Here is a 17,795-nt window from a genome sequence, read left to right as displayed (position 1 = left end):
GTTTAATTGATATTTTGCGTTTAATTTAACTTGATATTAATTTTCATCTTTAAAATATGATATATATGTAATTTTATATTTGATATATCGATGGTATTACATAATTCAAAGCTTTAGAATATTTATTATATATTTTCATTTGAATATAATTTTTTTTATTATTGGATCAATTTGATTAGAAAAAATGACACATATATTATTGTAAACAAGAGGTTTACAAATCATGTTTCAAAGTGTTCATTTTTGAGTGCATCAAACATTCCTTGAATTGCACAAATAATGATTTTTCTTAATCATTGGTGATATAATTTCCGAATAATTACAAGACTATTAAAGGCTCATGAATAGCTAATGTATTATTATATGGAGGAACAAAGTTTAACACATTGAGATTGTGTTATATTCCTCTAAGTCTCCTAAAAATCTATTGAATGTTAAGATATCAAATGGTATGTCATCTTACGTTATTCTTAACATGTTTTTCAATCATTTTCAGTAGGTTTTTAATCCAAAATAGAGGAGTATTATAAAAATTTCTTATGATTTTGGGACGTTTGAAATGTATTCTATATTTGATTCATGTAATTCCATTCTTCCCGAAACATAGCAATTCTAGGGTGTTTTGATGTAATTCACGAAGAAATCATGCAAATCGGCAAAGAAAGACATCTGGTAGGAAGACCCTTCCTCGCTACTGCGGGAGCTATCATAGATGTTTAGAACGGTAGGATTGTTTTTCAAGTGAGTTATGAGATGGTAGGATTTGAGTTGGAGAATGTTATGAAAGGTCCTCCTATTTATTCTTGTTGCATGATTAAAGATCATGATGTGAAAGAACGCCTCTTAACGTCATCTACACAATATGATCTCTTTGACCCTTTCTAAGGAGACTTTCTAACTGTCAAGCTAATGACTCTAAAAGAGCGTTTCGTGGGAGGCAACCCACGCTTTTAATTACTAATCAAAACCATATTAAATTGAATCAAGATTCCGATAATATAACAAGCATTCAAATCTAGGTTACAGAGCAAAACTTATGACTCAAATACCACATGTATACCCATATCAATTTCTACTCAAATGTCATAAAGCTCAAGTATAATCACTTTTAACAATAATGTGCTCGCGATTTTCGGATATCAAACCATTAATTGATTTGAATCGTCAATCTTTGAACTCTCGATTTTTATTCTTGGGAAGGGAAAAAATGAGTAAAACCCTTATCGAGACTTTGGATTCGGGGGTTGGTTACGCGAAGGGAAGGTGCTAGCATCCTAAGCGTCTATGGTATTCCATAGGAACCTCTTACCTAAATTATCTTATGCTAAATTCACTTGGCTTACTTTGAAAAATTATTTCCTAAAATCTAAGTGAAAGAATGGAGGGAGAAGAAGTATGTTTTTGGTTATTTTTATTTGATTTGGAAGGACAAGTCCTCTGCCTACGTACCCTTTTTGGAAAGGGATCAAAACCGACGTAGTTCCACTCAAAAATTTCTTTGGTGGGTTAGGTTGATTTTAAGATTTTTTGAAAATGGTTTTAAGAAGAGAAAGAGGCCTCAAGGCATGAGATAAAAGAAAATGAGTGAGGTTGATTGATTTTAAATTTTTGCAAATGATTGAAGTTGAATTAAAATTGATTAAAAATTTGATTAAGAAAGTAAAGGGAAAATGTTGCTAAGAAAAAATATTTTTTGAATTTGACATATTTGATTTTTTTTTTTATGAAAAATGATTTTTCTAAATTAACGGTGAGAACTAACGTAACGTCGTAAAAAACTAACGGAAAGCGGTAAATAAAATGTGGTAGTGTCGGTGCATGTGTCGGTGCTTGTGTTACCTACATTATTACATCAATTCCTAAATACAACCCTAAGGCCTTTATGCCAAAATAAAATGCAAGAAATAAAATTACATCAATTCCCTATTTATACACACTAAGTCAATGACAAAATAAAATGATGGAAAAAATTAAATGTGCATGCTACGATTCAAGACAAAAATTTTAATAGTTAGTAATCACAAGAAATATTATGATGAATGAGACATGAGAAATAATAAGCAAGAATTAAGACAAATAATAATTAAGGTCATCATATAAGAAATAAATAAAATAAAAGAAAACAAATAGAATGGATTTTTAAAATTAGAGAAAATTAAAATAATGAGAAAAATATTTTTTTTTAGAATTTTTCTAAACACCAAAATGTCAAAAAGTGTAAAAAACAGTATTTAAAAATAAAGATAAACAAAAATAAGAAATAATAAAACATTTGCTCAGCAGGATTAATTCTGGACCATTGGATTAAATCAATAGTCCAGATTCATTCACTGGATTCATCACAGCCATAGGATCCAACGATCCAAGGGTCACAAAAACAACATAGAAACAAAGGGATTAAACTGAAAACACAGTGACCGTCAGATCAACGATCTGACGGTCCAAACAGAAGCCACACCACACTCACGCAGAAAAAACACACACTTGATTTAAAAACAGACCATACGGTAGCCGTCAGATCAAGGAACGATTCAGATCTGATGGCTACTAATGCGATGGAACATCGTAATATTATGAATACGCGCACGTATGATCCAGCAAAAAAGAAAGCACTATAAAAGCAATTTTAACAAAAAAAAACATAAAACTAAAAACACTTCTCTCTCTAAGTTAAACTTAGAGAGAGAAGCTCTCCCCTCCTTCAAAGAACACGCGACCGGAGAAGATGAAGAGGGGCGGCCGGAGCTGCTCCGGCGCGGTGGTCGGTCGGAGCGCCGCCGCGCCGGAGTTTTTTTTTTGCTTTTTTTTTTTGAAAATTTTTACATCAAACCACTCCTCTTCCCTTCCTCTACTCGAATCCGGTATCAGAAAATTCAAAACAAACTCCTACAAGTCTAGATCTAACAAAGAAAATTCAAAGAAAAGTGAGCCAAAAACACTACCTTTTGATCTTCTCCGGTCCGTTTACTCTTCTCCGGTCCGTTCTTTCCTTTTCCGGTTCGTTTCCTTCCTTTTCCGGTTCGTTTCTGCTCCCTTACGGTCCGGTTCCGCTTTCTGCTCCGGTTCGGCCTGCTTGCTGTTCTGGTTCGTTTGTGTTGTTGTTGCTTGTTTGGTTTGTTTTGTTTTTGCACAGATCCGGTCCGTGTTGTTTTTGTTGTTGTTGTGTTAGTGAACTTGATTATGAATTGGTGTATGATGAAAACGTGAATATGGCTGTTTATGTGATGTTCATCATATTTTGTGGTGTTTTGATCTGTAACTGTATGAGAGAGAAAGGGAAAAGGTGTTCTTGGTGGTGATTGGTGACTGATTTGACTCTCTGACGTGAATAGTGATTTTCTCCCCCATTTCCCAATGATTGACAGTGTTTAAATAGTGACAAATTAGGGTTGGCTCTGGTACAAACAAAAGACCAAAATGCCCCTGCAGCTGAGACTTGGAGAAAAAGATTTGACCAAAAAGATAAATAGATAAATAAAAAAACAAAATGAATAAAATAAATAAGAAAATAAAAAAATAAAAAGAAAAGAAAAGAGAAGGAAAGAAAAAAAAAGTCACGTGAATGACTTTTATAAAAATAAAGAAAATAAATAATAAAAAAACAAAACTAGCCTAAAAAAAGAAAGAAAGAAAAAAAATAAAAAGTCCCTTCGGAATCCGACATGAGGTACTTCAAAGTATCCTCCCTGCCGAAATTTTGTTTGAAAAGATTAATAAAAAAAACGCCTTTTAAAATGCGATTAGCCATTTTAAAATGACTTGTCTGTTATGACTAAAAGGATTATAAAATGCGTTTATAAAAATGCAAATGGAGTGATTTTAAATGTTGTAAAAAATGCAAGCGAGGACTTAAATGCAAGATGAAAGTTTTTAAATGATTAAGGACGAAAAACACGAGTTTTAAAAGGAAAAAAAACGAATAAAAGAGAATTTGAACTATTAAAAATGTGGACAAAAAAGATTTCAAATGGTCCAAATTTGGGGTATGACAGATGCCCCTATTTAAGTTTCTTCGTCACGAAGGGTTTAAAAGGGGACCTTTTAAACCAAAGGGTCGAGGAGACTTAAATATATAAAAAACGCCAATTTTGGACCGTTTGAAATGCCAGGGATGTGATGCTGATGAATGTGATAATATGACTGAATATGATGTAAGCATGAAGGTAAAGATGATGCAAAGACTGACTGGGAGACAAATGGATAGGTATCACTGGGGAAGGAAATGATAGGTAAGTATAAATGACATTGTTTCAAGGTGAAAGTAAAGACATGATTGGCCGACGAGTGGCGAAAGTAAAGACATGATTAGCCGACAAGTGGCGAAAGTAAAGACATGATGGGCCGACGAGTGGCTAAATTGAAGACAAGACGGGCCGACGAGTGCCTAAATTAAAGACAAGACGGGCCGACGAGTGGCTAAAGTAAAGACAAGACGGGCCGACGAGTGGCTAAAGTAAAGACATGACGGGCCGACGAATGGCGAAATTAAAGACAAGACGGGCCGACGAGTGGCTAAAGTAAAGACATTGTAAAGCTTGATATGAGTGGGGATTAACTTGACAAAGATACACCTGAGGGGAAAAACGAAATTGTCTGAAGACGATGGGGCAATTGTATAGACTGGTTACTGGCGAGACCTGCCACTTTGAAACATGATTAGTTTTATAACATACCTGAGTTTAGACCCATTTTGAGGATAATGAAGCAAAATATTGGGTAAAAAAGAAACTATGTATGAATGATGTTTATATGCGTGCTATGTATGCATGAATGAATGGATATGTATGAGACTCATATGATGGTGTAATGGTAAGATTGTTGAGACAGGACTGGGCAGGTCTACGAGGAGAATGGCCCGGCATCACTGTACGAACACTCAAAGCCTTCAATGGGGATAAAGTCACGGGGGATGAATCAACCATTGTTAGGGTACAGCCCTTAAACATACTGCTGAGGTAAGTCTTCACAAGCTGTGATAGAAGTCGCCATTTCATCAATGCAACACCGTACTGTCTTGTCTGAATGGTCATTGCTTTTTGTATATATATTTTTTTGAAATCCCTAACTTTTGCCTGGATCATCTTTTCGGATTTTTTTTGATCCATCGGGAGACACTTTTCTTTTTCTCTTTTGTATGCCCCTAATTTTTACCCGGACCGCCCTTTCGGGTTTTCGATCCACTAGGGCGTTTTTTTTTTTTTTTTTTTTTTTTTTTTGCAATGACTATTTCTTCTTTGTTGAACCTGCTTGTTTCGGACCAACTGTTGACACATACTTATGTGATACATGTTTTTAAAGATAATATGTTTGTCATTTTTGTGTTTTTTTTTTCTTTTTTTTTTTTTTGGAAAGAAAGCATAAAATCTTTAGAAAAGTTTTCAAAATTTTTGCTTCAAATACTAATACTAAAAACGAAAGAAAGATTTTTTTTTTTTTGCACATAGAATAAACAAGAATTCCAACAAAGGGGCACAGGCTCAAATTGATTTAATAGAAATGGTGACCGGCTAAAGGCATGGCACCATAGATTACAAAGAGTTGGAATATGGTAATTATAAGGGATAGGTACATTGAACACAATAACCGCTATACTTCTTAACCACTTTGAATTCCACAGTTTGGATGCTTCAACATTAGAGAACTTCTGACAGTCAAGGTGTCTCGGGCGAGTGGTGTTTCATCTGATGCAGTTACTTGTCTCGATCCTTAATTTTTGCATAGATCGCCCTTGCGGGTTTTCGATCTATCAGGATAATTTCCCTTCTTTTTTTTTTTTTTTTTTTTTTTTTTTTGTCTCTAATTTTTGCCTGGACCGCCCTTTCGGGTTTTCGATCCACCGAGACGCTCATTTTTGGTTTAAGCCGCCCTTTCAGGTTTTCGACCTACCGAGCTGTTCTTTTATATATTTAGACAAAGTATTTCTTGACTGCATCAGAATTCACAAGACGAGGTAACTCCTCTCCATCCATATTTGTAAGAATTAAAGCACCACCAGAGAAAGCTCTCTTCACCACGTAGGGACCTTCATAGTTTGGCGTCCATTTGCCCCTAGGATCTGGTTGAAAGGATTTGATACATTTGAGCACAAGATCTCCTTCCTTGAATTCGCGGGGATGGACTCCTTTATCGAATGCTTGTTTCATCCTTGACTGATATAACTGTCCATGACACAAAGCAGCCATACGTTTTTCTTCAATCAAATTCAACTGGTCGTACCTGCTCTGGCACCATTCAGCTTCAGACAAATCAGCTTCCATCAAGACTCTTAAAGAAGGAATCTCAACCTCTACAGGTAGTACAGCCTCCATACCATATACCAAAGAAAAAGGGGTTGCCCCTGTCGAGGTTCGCACTGAGGTACGGTATCCATACAAAGCGTAGGGTAACATTTCATGCCAGTCCTTATAAGTAACTACCATCTTCTGTATGATCTTCTTGATGTTCTTGTTTGCAGCTTCAACTGCCCCATTCATCTGTGGTCTGTAAGGAGAAGAATTGTGATGTTGAATCTTGAAGTCATCGCACAACTCTTTCATCATGTTGTTATTCAGATTTGTGCCATTGTCTGTGATGATTCTGTTGGGAACACCGTAGCGGCTGATGAGGTTGTTCTTGATAAATCTGACCACTACCTGCTTGGTCACATTGGCGTAAGATGCTGCTTCAACCCACTTGGTGAAATAATCGATAGCCACTAATATGAAGCGATGCCCATTGGAAGCCTTTGGTTCAATCCGACCAATCATGTCAATGCCCCACATAGAGAAGGGCCACGGGGAAGAGATGACATTGAGCATAGATGGTGGTATATGAATCTTGTCAGCATAGATTTGACATTTGTGGCATCTCTTGGCATGATCGTAGCAATCAGCGTGCATTGTTATCCAGTAGTACCCAGCCCTCAATATCTTCTTCGCCATGGCGTGCCCACATGAGTGAGTTCCGAAAGAGCCTTCATGAATCTCGCACATCAATTTTTCTGCTTCATGCTTATCCACACATCTAAGTAGGACCCTATCAAAGTTCCTTTTATACAAAACGTCTTCGTTAAGGAAGAAACGGCTTGACAATTTTCTCAATGTTTTCTTGTCCTTGTTGGATGCCCCAGGTGGGTATTTTTGAGTTTGAAGGAAAACTTGGATATCATGATACCATGGCTTGTCATCATCAATTGCTTCAGCTACAAACACATAAGCAGGTCGGTCGAGAAATTGGACATTGATTACTGGCACAGTATTGTGACCGTTCACATTGATCATTGAGGATAGAGTAGCTAAAGCATCCGCCATTTGATTCTCATCACGGGGCACATGGTGTAACTCTACTTTGTTGAAGAAAGTCAGCAATCGTCTCGCATAATCTCTGTAGGGAATCAAACCAGGATGGCGAGTTTCCCATTCTCCTTTGATCTGGTTAATCACGAGAGCTGAATCTCCATAGATGACAATTTTCTTGATCCTCAAGTCGATGGCTTCTTCGATACCCATGATGCAAGCTTCATATTCTGCGATGTTGTTTGTACAATCAAATCGAATCCTTGCAGTAAAAGGGATGTGAGTACCCTTAGGGGTAATGAGAACTGCACCAATTCCACTACCATAGACATTAACGGCTCCATCAAATATCAAACCCCATTCGGATTCAGGATCAGGACCTTCACCGAACACTGGTTCGTCACAATCTTTTGCTTTTAGATACATAACCTCTTCATCTGGGAAATCGAATTTGATTGGTTGATAGTCTTCGACTGGTTGATGAGCCAAATGTTCTGCCAAGATGCTACCTTTGACTGCTTTCTGAGTGCGATACTCGATATCATACTCGGACAATAACATCTGCCAGCGAGCAATCCTTCCAGTTAAAGCTGGCTTCTCAAATATGTACTTGATAGGATCCATCTTGGATATCAACCAAGTTGTATGATTAATCATATAATGACGGAGACGCTTGGCCGCCCAAGTTAAAGCACAACAAGTTTTCTCAAGTACAGAGTATCGGGACTCACAATCAGTGAACTTCTTACTCAAATAGTAGATAGCGTGCTCTTTCTTTCCGGTTTCATCTTGTTGACCCAAAACACAGCCCATGGAATCTTCCAGTACTGTTAAATACATGATTAAAGGTCTTCCGTCAACTGGAGGAACAAGAATTGGAGGTTCTAACAGATATTCTTTGATTTGATCAAAAGCCTTCTGACAATCATCATTCCACTTCACCCCTTGATCCTTGCGGAGTAACTTGAAAATTGGTCCACATGTGGCGGTCATGTGAGAGATAAATCTGGAGATATAATTGAGTCTACCAAGAAAACCTCTGACTTGCTTCTCTGTCTTTGGAACAGGCATTTCTCTGATGGCTCTGACCTTGTCGGGATCAACTTCAATACCCTTTTGACTGACGATAAAGCCTAGGAGTTTACCAGACCTAACACCGAAAGTACATTTGTTAGGATTCAACCGGAGCTTGTACTTTCTCAACCGCTGAAACATCTTCAACAAATACTCAACATGTTCTTCTTCTGTGCCAGACTTAACAATCATATCATCTACGTAGACCTCAATTTCTTTGTGAATCATATCATGAAAGATTTTGGTCATACCCCTCTGGTAAGTGGCACCAGCATTTATCAAACCAAATGGCATCACCACATAGCAGAAAGCACCCCAGGGCGTGATGAAAGACGTCTTTTCTCTATCCTCAGGAGCCATCCTGATCTGATTGTAGCCGGAGAAACCGTCCATGAAGGAGAAAACCTTGCACTTAGCAGTATTATCAACCAACACATCAATGTGAGGCAAAGGAAAATTATCCTTCGGACTAGCCTTGTTCAAGTCCCGATAATCAACACACATTCTGACTTTACCATCTTTCTTTGGAACAGGCACTATGTTGGCCAACCATTGAGGATACTCTGATGTGACTAGGAAACCTGCATCAATTTGCTTTCGCACTTCCTCTTTGATCTTGAGGGCCATATCAGGATGAGATCTTCTCAATTTCTGCTTTACCGGAGGACACTCAGGCTTCAAAGGCAGTCTGTGTTCAACGACATCAGGGTCTAGACCCGGCATGTCTTTGTATGACCATGCGAATATATCAACATATTCTCTGATAAGCTCAATTACTCTTTTCTTGACAGATACATCCAACGATGCCCCAATCTTGATTTCTTTCTTGTCTTCCTCAGTGCCCAGATTGATGATTTCTATCTCCTCCTGATGAGGTTGAATTGTCTTCCTTTCTTGTTCCAACATCCATTTGATCTCATTCGGGATCTCCTCATCCTCCTCTGCCACAGCCTCGTAAACCGGGACCTCAAAGTTGGGAGAAAGCATGGGGTCACTGTGTTCAACGGATTCACTTATGTTCAGTCTGCACATGATTCATGATTGATTTTAATGAGTAAATGCAGACCTTTGGTTTTGAAATTTAAAAGAAAAAGAGAATGATTTTTTTTTTGGATTTTTGTATTACCATTTTTTCCAGAAAAAGCAACAAAAAATAAAAAGTAATAAAAGCCGTGATAGAAACGACGATTTTTATTTGTAATAAAAGTACTAGAAGCAAAACAAAGCCCTACATGATTTCACTTTCGCCTTGGGCAGAACGAAAGGAGTTTTCTTAAAAAACAAAAAAACAACAAAAGACAAGACAAACACATTACTTAGAGCGGGGTGTCACAGAAGGAATGTCAACAGCAATCCAGTTGCAGCAAGCTCCTCCAGGCGTCACAAAGACCGGTGTCACTCCTCCAGGTGCATCATCTAAAATTGCATTGGTTTCTGGCGAATCATGAATGAAACCAGCACTGTGGAAAGAACCTCTGGTAGGGTCGAACATCCCAGGCTTACTGTTAAGGAAACCAATTCCCTCCTTACGCTTGTTTTCTGGCAACTCCACTAGCTGACCCCAGCCTTCGGTTTTGCCTTCCTGAATTACTCTCCGGGCATCCTTCAATGAAGCCATACAAGTCTCAATCTTACCGACACTTTCTTCGGCAGAGAATCCTTGGAATGATGGCCCGTCTGAACCACTACCACCGATAACAGAGAAAGCAGACAAATTGCTGATTAAAAAGGCCGATTCGCCACTCACAGTGATCAACTTTCCACGACTTACAAACTTCAATTTCTGATGGAGAGTAGATGTCACAGCCCCAGCGTCATGAATCCAAGGTCTGCCGAGCAAACAGCTGAAAGAAGCCTGGATTTCCATGACTTGGAAAGTAACCTGAAATTCATGTGGGCCGACCGAAATTGGCAAATCTACCTCACCATACACCGATCTCCTAGTTCCATCGAAGGCCCTTACTGTCACCTTGCTAAGTCTCAAAGGAGCCTCGGAGTACGCCAATTGGTCGAAAGTTGACTTGGGCATCACATTAAGTGCAGAGCCGGTATCTATCAGGACGTTGGATAACGAGTCCGTTCTGCAAAGTACAGAGATGAATAAAGCTTGATTATGCTTATTCCCCTCCGCCGGGAGATCTTCATCACTGAAAGTCAGACTGTTACACGCGGTCACATTCCCCACAATGCTTTCGAATTGACCCAGAGTTACATCATAATCCACAAATGCCTGGTCTAGTACTTTCCTCAGGGCATCCCGATGAGCGCCAGAACTTGATAACAGGGCCATGATGGAAATCTTCGCAGGAGTTTGTAACAGCTGGTCCACCACCCTGTATTCACTCTTCTTGATCAGCTTCAAGACTTCATCGGCATCCTCAAAGTCAAACTCTTTGGCCTGCTCCTCAGCTTTACCTTTACCGGCGTTTCGCTCTTTTACTGGCTCATCGACCGGAACACTAACACTCTTCGGACCCACCGTAGGAAAGATGCGGCCACTCCTCAAAATCCGGCTATTCTCTGCGATATTATCCACAGCAACAGGTGAAGTTGTCTCACTTCCGGGCTCAAGAATCGTGCCTTCGTACTTATAGGGTACAGCTTTCTGAGCCGTAGTAGGCGTGGGCCTAGGCACGCAGATTACCAAGGGAGTACCAACGGGCTTTGTACTGTTAGGGTTTATCACCAGCGGCCTCCTGGCTCTGAATACCGGAGTGACAACACAGACGTCCTTGCTCTCGGGTTCCCTTGTAACCACAAGTTCCCTTCTATTTAGGAGACCCTGCATATCATTCTGGACTTGTATACATCCACGAGGATCCATCAAACATATGTCACAAGCTCCATGATTGTGGTTGAAGAGAGTTGCTTTACACAGTTTCACATGTATCGGTACCAGAGGAGTCTTGATATCACCTACAGAGAGAATGCAAGCCTCTTCCTGATCGTCTTGAATCATATTAACAGCAGGCCCATGAGTAGGCAGAGGATTGTTCTGAGCTACAACATCAGAATCGGTGAAGGTTAACTCTTTACTATTTATCAGTTTCTGAACCTCTTTCTTAAGAGCAAAACAACGCTCCACATCGTGGCCTGGTGCCCCTTGATGGTAAATACAATGAAGGTCCGGACGGTACCAGCGTGGGAGAGGGTCCGGAATGCGAGGAGGTGGTATTGTTTGGACCAGATTCTGTGCAAGTAAAGAAGGGAGCAATGCTCCATAGGTCATTGGCAAGGGGTCAAATTGTTGTTTTTGATTTTGCTGGTTGTAGGGAGCTTGAGGACGGGGTTGTTGTTGTGGGGGGTTATATGGCCTTTGTTGGTATGGTTGTTGAGGATAGTAGGGTGGTTGAGAGAGTTGTTGTGGGTTATATGGTTGTTGATATAGTGGGGGATAGTATGGTGCAGGTCCTTGAGGTCTGGGTGATTGATAGTTTGGGTTCTGGGGTGCGGTCATTTGTGGGGTGATGTTGGCAACAAAGGGGTGATTAGGGTACACGGGCTGAGGTCCTCCATGAGCCACCATGCCAACCTCTTGAGCATTCCTCTTTGGGTAACCATTCCCAAATTTCTTATTACCATTGGACGAAACCCCTGAAGAACCACCTGAAGAACTTCCCGAAACAGCTGCTCCCTTACGAGCCCACTCCTCGATACGCATTCCTGTTTCCACCAAGTCAGTGAACTTCTGTGATGCACAGACAATCATCTTTTCTGAATAACAAGGGCTCAGGGTTTCATAGAACAATTCTGAAAGTTCCCTCTCATCCAAGGGAGGACGAATCTGAGCAGCTTTTTGAATGAACCGTTGTGCGTATTCTTTGAACGATTCTTTATCTTTCTGGGTTAAGGACTGCAACTCTTTGCGACTTGGCGCCAGATAGGTATTATATTTGTACTGTTGCATGAAGGCCTCAGCCAACTGTTCAAAAGTAGTGACTCCTTTCAACCCCATGAACCAGGTATGTGCCGGACCAGTCAAACTATCCTGGAAGCAGTGAATGAGTAAGGGAACATTATTCTTGTAAGCTATCATCTTGCTAATATACATAGTTAGATGATTTTGTGGACATGTGTCCCCTTGATACTTCTCAAATACAGGCATCTTGAACTTTGGAGGTATGTTTACATCTGGTACCAAGCAGAGGTCATATATGCTTTGGACGACTGTTTCCTTTCCCCGCATATTACTCATCTTCTTCTCTAGAGCACCGAACCTTTCTTCCCAATCGATTGCTTTATCATCCCCCATTATACTGTCAGAGTGATAAATCTGCTCTTCATGTTGTGGCCCAACATGCACAGTAGGACCTGCTTGAGTCATGGTAGCTTGAGGAATCGGTTGACTCATCTGGAAATGTGCCGAAGTCTGTTGACCCTGTGGGAAAGGCATTTCAGTAGCGCCTGGACCAAAAACCCCGTTAGTTGCAATCGGCATGCCCCAAGGGTAGCCTGAAGGCATGGAATATTGAGGAGTAGCAAAGGGACCCTGGGGGCCAAGAGGACGGAAGCCTGAGTTGCCCATAGTTGCCATATTACCAGAAGAAAAATCAGTCATCAGAGGCTGGGTGAGGCCGATAGTTGTAGTAGTAGTCGGAGATGGTTGCGGGGGACCCTCAGGTGCAGCTGTGACGACCACAACAGGAGTTGAATTGGAGATTGCTGCTTGCTCTCTCTCAGCCATCATAGTTTCCATCATAAGTGCCATTCTTTCCATCTCCCCCTTGAGGTTAACCAGTTCCTCTCTGAGCTGAGCGTTTTCCTGTTCTGCCGCTAACATCCTTTTCTTGATACGAGCTCGAGTGTTGTGAATGCGAGCGGGCTTGTACTGAATACGCCGGGCCACCTTGCTTCTCTCTGAGGCAGAAATGAGGAGAGTATGAGACTTGGATTTTGATACTTTTTATGAATGCAATATGATGCATGATATGCTATATGCCAAAATATGCAATTTTTATATATATATTTTTTTTATTTTTATTGAAGGACCTATAAAAGCAGTTTTGTAAACATACCAACCTAAACAAATCATAAAAACAAAATTGATTACAAGATAATTCCCTTTCTAACAACAAAGCCAAGGGATAAACTTTCAAAGGAAAACAAGATAATTCCCTTTCTAACAACAAAGCCAAGGGATAGACTCCGTAACTACACAAAAAACATCAAAAACAAACTGAAAGACTCTCAAGCCTCTGAACCGAGCTACTCCTCAAAATCAGAATGCGGCCCATCAAAGAGATCCATACGTTTCTTCTTCCGCCCGGGAATTTGATCCAGCGCGGCATCTTTCTCCTTGATACTCTTTTTCAGCTGGGCGATTATCACATCTTTCTTGTGGCTATCATAGGCTTCTTGCTCTAGTAAGGCCATCACAGTCTCATACTCCTGATCCTTCTTGCGGTACTTCATTTCCCACATGGACCTCTCACGCCTTTCGATATCCAACTGCTTTTGATACCCTTCTAAGGACTCGGGAGGTAAAGGTAAAGGTATAGCTGGGACGGTTGATGTTGCAATCCTTTGTCGTGGGTATGGCATCTTCAATTTGTTGGCTCGATCAATAACCCATTGGACATAAACTTCATGGGCGATAACCGATCTCTTTCCTAACTGATTCTTATCTTTCTTGACGATGGAATGCCAAGCTTTCTCGAACTGCACTCTTTGATTTGCATCATCTTTTTTGTAGAGGAAGAAATCCCTATCTAGGATGAGGTACACAGGCTTCATCTCCATATAATACCCAAACTGTCGTCTCACAAGAATTGGGCTGTAGCTAATTCCTCCCTGCGTACCAAGAAGAGGTACGTTGTTGAAGTCACCACAACTGTCAATAATGAACTCTGGGTCACAAGATGGGTTAAACCAGATTATGTCCTTTGGGGTCCAAGTCATGAGCTTTTGGGACCAGGGGATAGGTTCTGGTCTAATACTGGGACGGGGTAAGTGTGAAGTAATCCAGCGGTGGAGTAAAGGTGTACAACAGACGATGGTCCCCTTTCCATGACTAGTGCGATCATGAATAGCAACATACGTGTCAGCGAGTAAAACAGGAACCGGGTTTTGGGTTAAGAAGATCCGTATGGCATTTATGTCAACAAATTTGTCAACTTTCGGGAAGAGGACTATGCCATAGATAAGAAGGGCAAGGATAGACTCAAAATCATCGGTTTTGGATTTCTCGAAACAAGTGGTGGCCTTTTGGTGAAGGAAGTTGTAAGGTAAGCATGGGAGACCGTCTTTGGTTGTGAACTTGTCTTTTATGTCGGCTACTTCAAGGTGAAGGGCTTTTGCGATGGTAGGGATTTTAGGAATGGGCCCACAGGCATGAAAGGGTACTTCATCGAGCACCGGTAAACCAACCCAATGGGAATACTCCTCTAGAGTTGGGAAGAGCTGAAAGTCTGGGAATGTGAAGCCATGGTAAATCGGATCATAGAACTGGACCAAAGTATTGAGAAGCATTACATCCACTTTTGTCTTGAGAATGTCGAGTAAATTACCATACCGCTCCTGAAAATGACCCGGATTTTTCAACATCTTCGTCAAACCCCTCAAACCCTCTAGACTCTCTGTATCTGGTGCCTTGAATTTATACCCGTGGGTCCTCCTTCCAACAACCTCCATAACCTATGATGTTTATAAAAAAACCTATATAAGTCCTTCAATATTTCAATGGATGAGAAAATATGTTTATGAATGAATGCATGTATGTATGATAATGCTCAAGTACATAGAATACATGATGAGGGTAAGTTCCACAATGTTGGAGTCAAGGGTAACAACGCCGTTTGGTAAGGACTATGGTTTAAATTGCACTTGTAACAAAGGTTCTACCGAGGTTCCCAAAGTCATTGACCACTTCCGAATATTATCGGATACCGAGAAAACACCCGGTCCAACAACGTTCGTAGGAAAGTCTCATTTGAGTGTAGTATCGCGTGTCGACTAATTCCGAGAAAACACTCGGTTAGCCACCGCACTACATCCTAAAAGGCCAAGATGGGTTAAGGGTTACTAAAAGGTTCTTAGCTTCATTGGAAACTTAAGAGTAATAAAGTCTAAAACGTGAAAACACACGTCGACATATATTACTTCAAGCTCCTTTGCTAAGTGTGGTTATCTCACGTGTGACAAGACACGAGTATACTCTCGGTATGCCACTATGAGTCTACCACTCCTATCTTATATTTCCCTCAAGCTCGGGTGTAGAGCTTATCTCACCACTCACGTAATAAAGTAAACATGTAAGCAAAATATTTACAAAGCACAAACAAATAATAAACCACAAAATAAAGAAAGTAAGGTGGGTTTAACCCGCGTAGGATCTATGTCTCCCCAGTGAAGTCGCCATTTCTGTGCTCGCGATTTTCGGATATCAAACCATTAATTGATTTGAATCGTCAATCTTTGAACTCTCGATTTTTATTCTTGGGAAGGGAAAAAATGAGTAAAACCCTTATCGAGACTTTGGATTCGGGGGTTGGTTACGCGAAGGGAAGGTGCTAGCATCCTAAGCGTCTATGGTATTCCATAGGAACCTCTTACCTAAATTATCTTATGCTAAATTCACTTGGCTTACTTTGAAAAATTATTTCCTAAAATCTAAGTGAAAGAATGGAGGGAGAAGAAGTATGTTTTTGGTTATTTTTATTTGATTTGGAAGGACAAGTCCTCTGCCTACGTACCCTTTTTGGAAAGGGATCAAAACCGACGTAGTTCCACTCAAAAATTTCTTTGGTGGGTTAGGTTGATTTTAAGATTTTTTGAAAATGGTTTTAAGAAGAGAAAGAGGCCTCAAGGCATGAGATAAAAGAAAATGAGTGAGGTTGATTGATTTTAAATTTTTGCAAATGATTGAAGTTGAATTAAAATTGATTAAAAATTTGATTAAGAAAGTAAAGGGAAAATGTTGCTAAGAAAAAATATTTTTTGAATTTGACATATTTGATTTTTTTTTTTATGAAAAATGATTTTTCTAAATTAACGGTGAGAACTAACGTAACGTCGTAAAAAACTAACGGAAAGCGGTAAATAAAATGTGGTAGTGTCGGTGCATGTGTCGGTGCTTGTGTTACCTACATTATTACATCAATTCCTAAATACAACCCTAAGGCCTTTATGCCAAAATAAAATGCAAGAAATAAAATTACATCAATTCCCTATTTATACACACTAAGTCAATGACAAAATAAAATGATGGAAAAAATTAAATGTGCATGCTACGATTCAAGACAAAAATTTTAATAGTTAGTAATCACAAGAAATATTATGATGAATGAGACATGAGAAATAATAAGCAAGAATTAAGACAAATAATAATTAAGGTCATCATATAAGAAATAAATAAAATAAAAGAAAACAAATAGAATGGATTTTTAAAATTAGAGAAAATTAAAATAATGAGAAAAATATTTTTTTTTAGAATTTTTCTAAACACCAAAATGTCAAAAAGTGTAAAAAACAGTATTTAAAAATAAAGATAAACAAAAATAAGAAATAATAAAACATTTGCTCAGCAGGATTAATTCTGGACCATTGGATTAAATCAATAGTCCAGATTCATTCACTGGATTCATCACAGCCATAGGATCCAACGATCCAAGGGTCACAAAAACAACATAGAAACAAAGGAATTAAACTGAAAACACAGTGACCGTCAGATCAACGATCTGACGGTCCAAACAGAAGCCACACCACACTCACGCAGAAAAAACACACACTTGATTTAAAAACAGACCATACGGTAGCCGTCAGATCAAGGAACGATCCAGATCTGATGGCTACTAATGCGATGGAACATCGTAATATTATGAATACGCGCACGTATGATCCAGCAAAAAAGAAAGCACTATAAAAGCAATTTTAACAAAAAAAAACATAAAACTAAAAACACTTCTCTCTCTAAGTTAAACTTAGAGAGAGAAGCTCTCCCCTCCTTCAAAGAACACGCGACCGGAGAAGATGAAGAGGGGCGGCCGGAGCTGCTCCGGCGCGGTGGTCGGTCGGAGCGCCGCCGCGCCGGAGTTTTTTTTTTGCTTTTTTTTTTTGAAAATTTTTACATCAAACCACTCCTCTTCCCTTCCTCTACTCGAATCCGGTATCAGAAAATTCAAAACAAACTCCTACAAGTCTAGATCTAACAAAGAAAATTCAAAGAAAAGTGAGCCAAAAACACTACCTTTTGATCTTCTCCGGTCCGTTTACTCTTCTCCGGTCCGTTCTTTCCTTTTCCGGTTCGTTTCCTTCCTTTTCCGGTTCGTTTCTGCTCCCTTACGGTCCGGTTCCGCTTTCTGCTCCGGTTCGGCCTGCTTGCTGTTCTGGTTCGTTTGTGTTGTTGTTGCTTGTTTGGTTTGTTTTGTTTTTGCACAGATCCGGTCCGTGTTGTTTTTGTTGTTGTTGTGTTAGTGAACTTGATTATGAATTGGTGTATGATGAAAACGT

The 17,795-nt window shown here is 39.6% G+C and overlaps 1 protein-coding gene across 1 annotated transcript; it reads right to left on the bottom strand.

Annotated features, from left to right (window-relative positions):
• Positions 1 to 2,848: 2,848 nt before the first annotated feature.
• Positions 2,849 to 13,215, bottom strand: LOC120576103 (uncharacterized). The gene is made up of 5 exons (XM_039827093.1): positions 9,665 to 13,215; positions 8,600 to 9,372; positions 6,673 to 8,407; positions 6,217 to 6,576; positions 2,849 to 2,900 (listed from the first exon to the last, which is right to left on the bottom strand). Exons 1-5 carry the CDS (start codon positions 13,126 to 13,128, stop codon positions 2,849 to 2,851), a joined length of 6,384 nt encoding a protein of 2,127 aa, XP_039683027.1. The 5' UTR covers positions 13,129 to 13,215.
• Positions 13,216 to 17,795: the final 4,580 nt, after the last annotated feature.

Source organism: Medicago truncatula, chromosome 6 (assembly GCF_003473485.1).
Source record: "Medicago truncatula cultivar Jemalong A17 chromosome 6, MtrunA17r5.0-ANR, whole genome shotgun sequence".
In the NCBI taxonomy this organism is placed as follows: domain Eukaryota; kingdom Viridiplantae; phylum Streptophyta; class Magnoliopsida; order Fabales; family Fabaceae; genus Medicago; species Medicago truncatula.
Note: the sequence above shows the minus strand (reverse complement) of the source record. Positions and strands in the feature narration are given on the sequence as shown.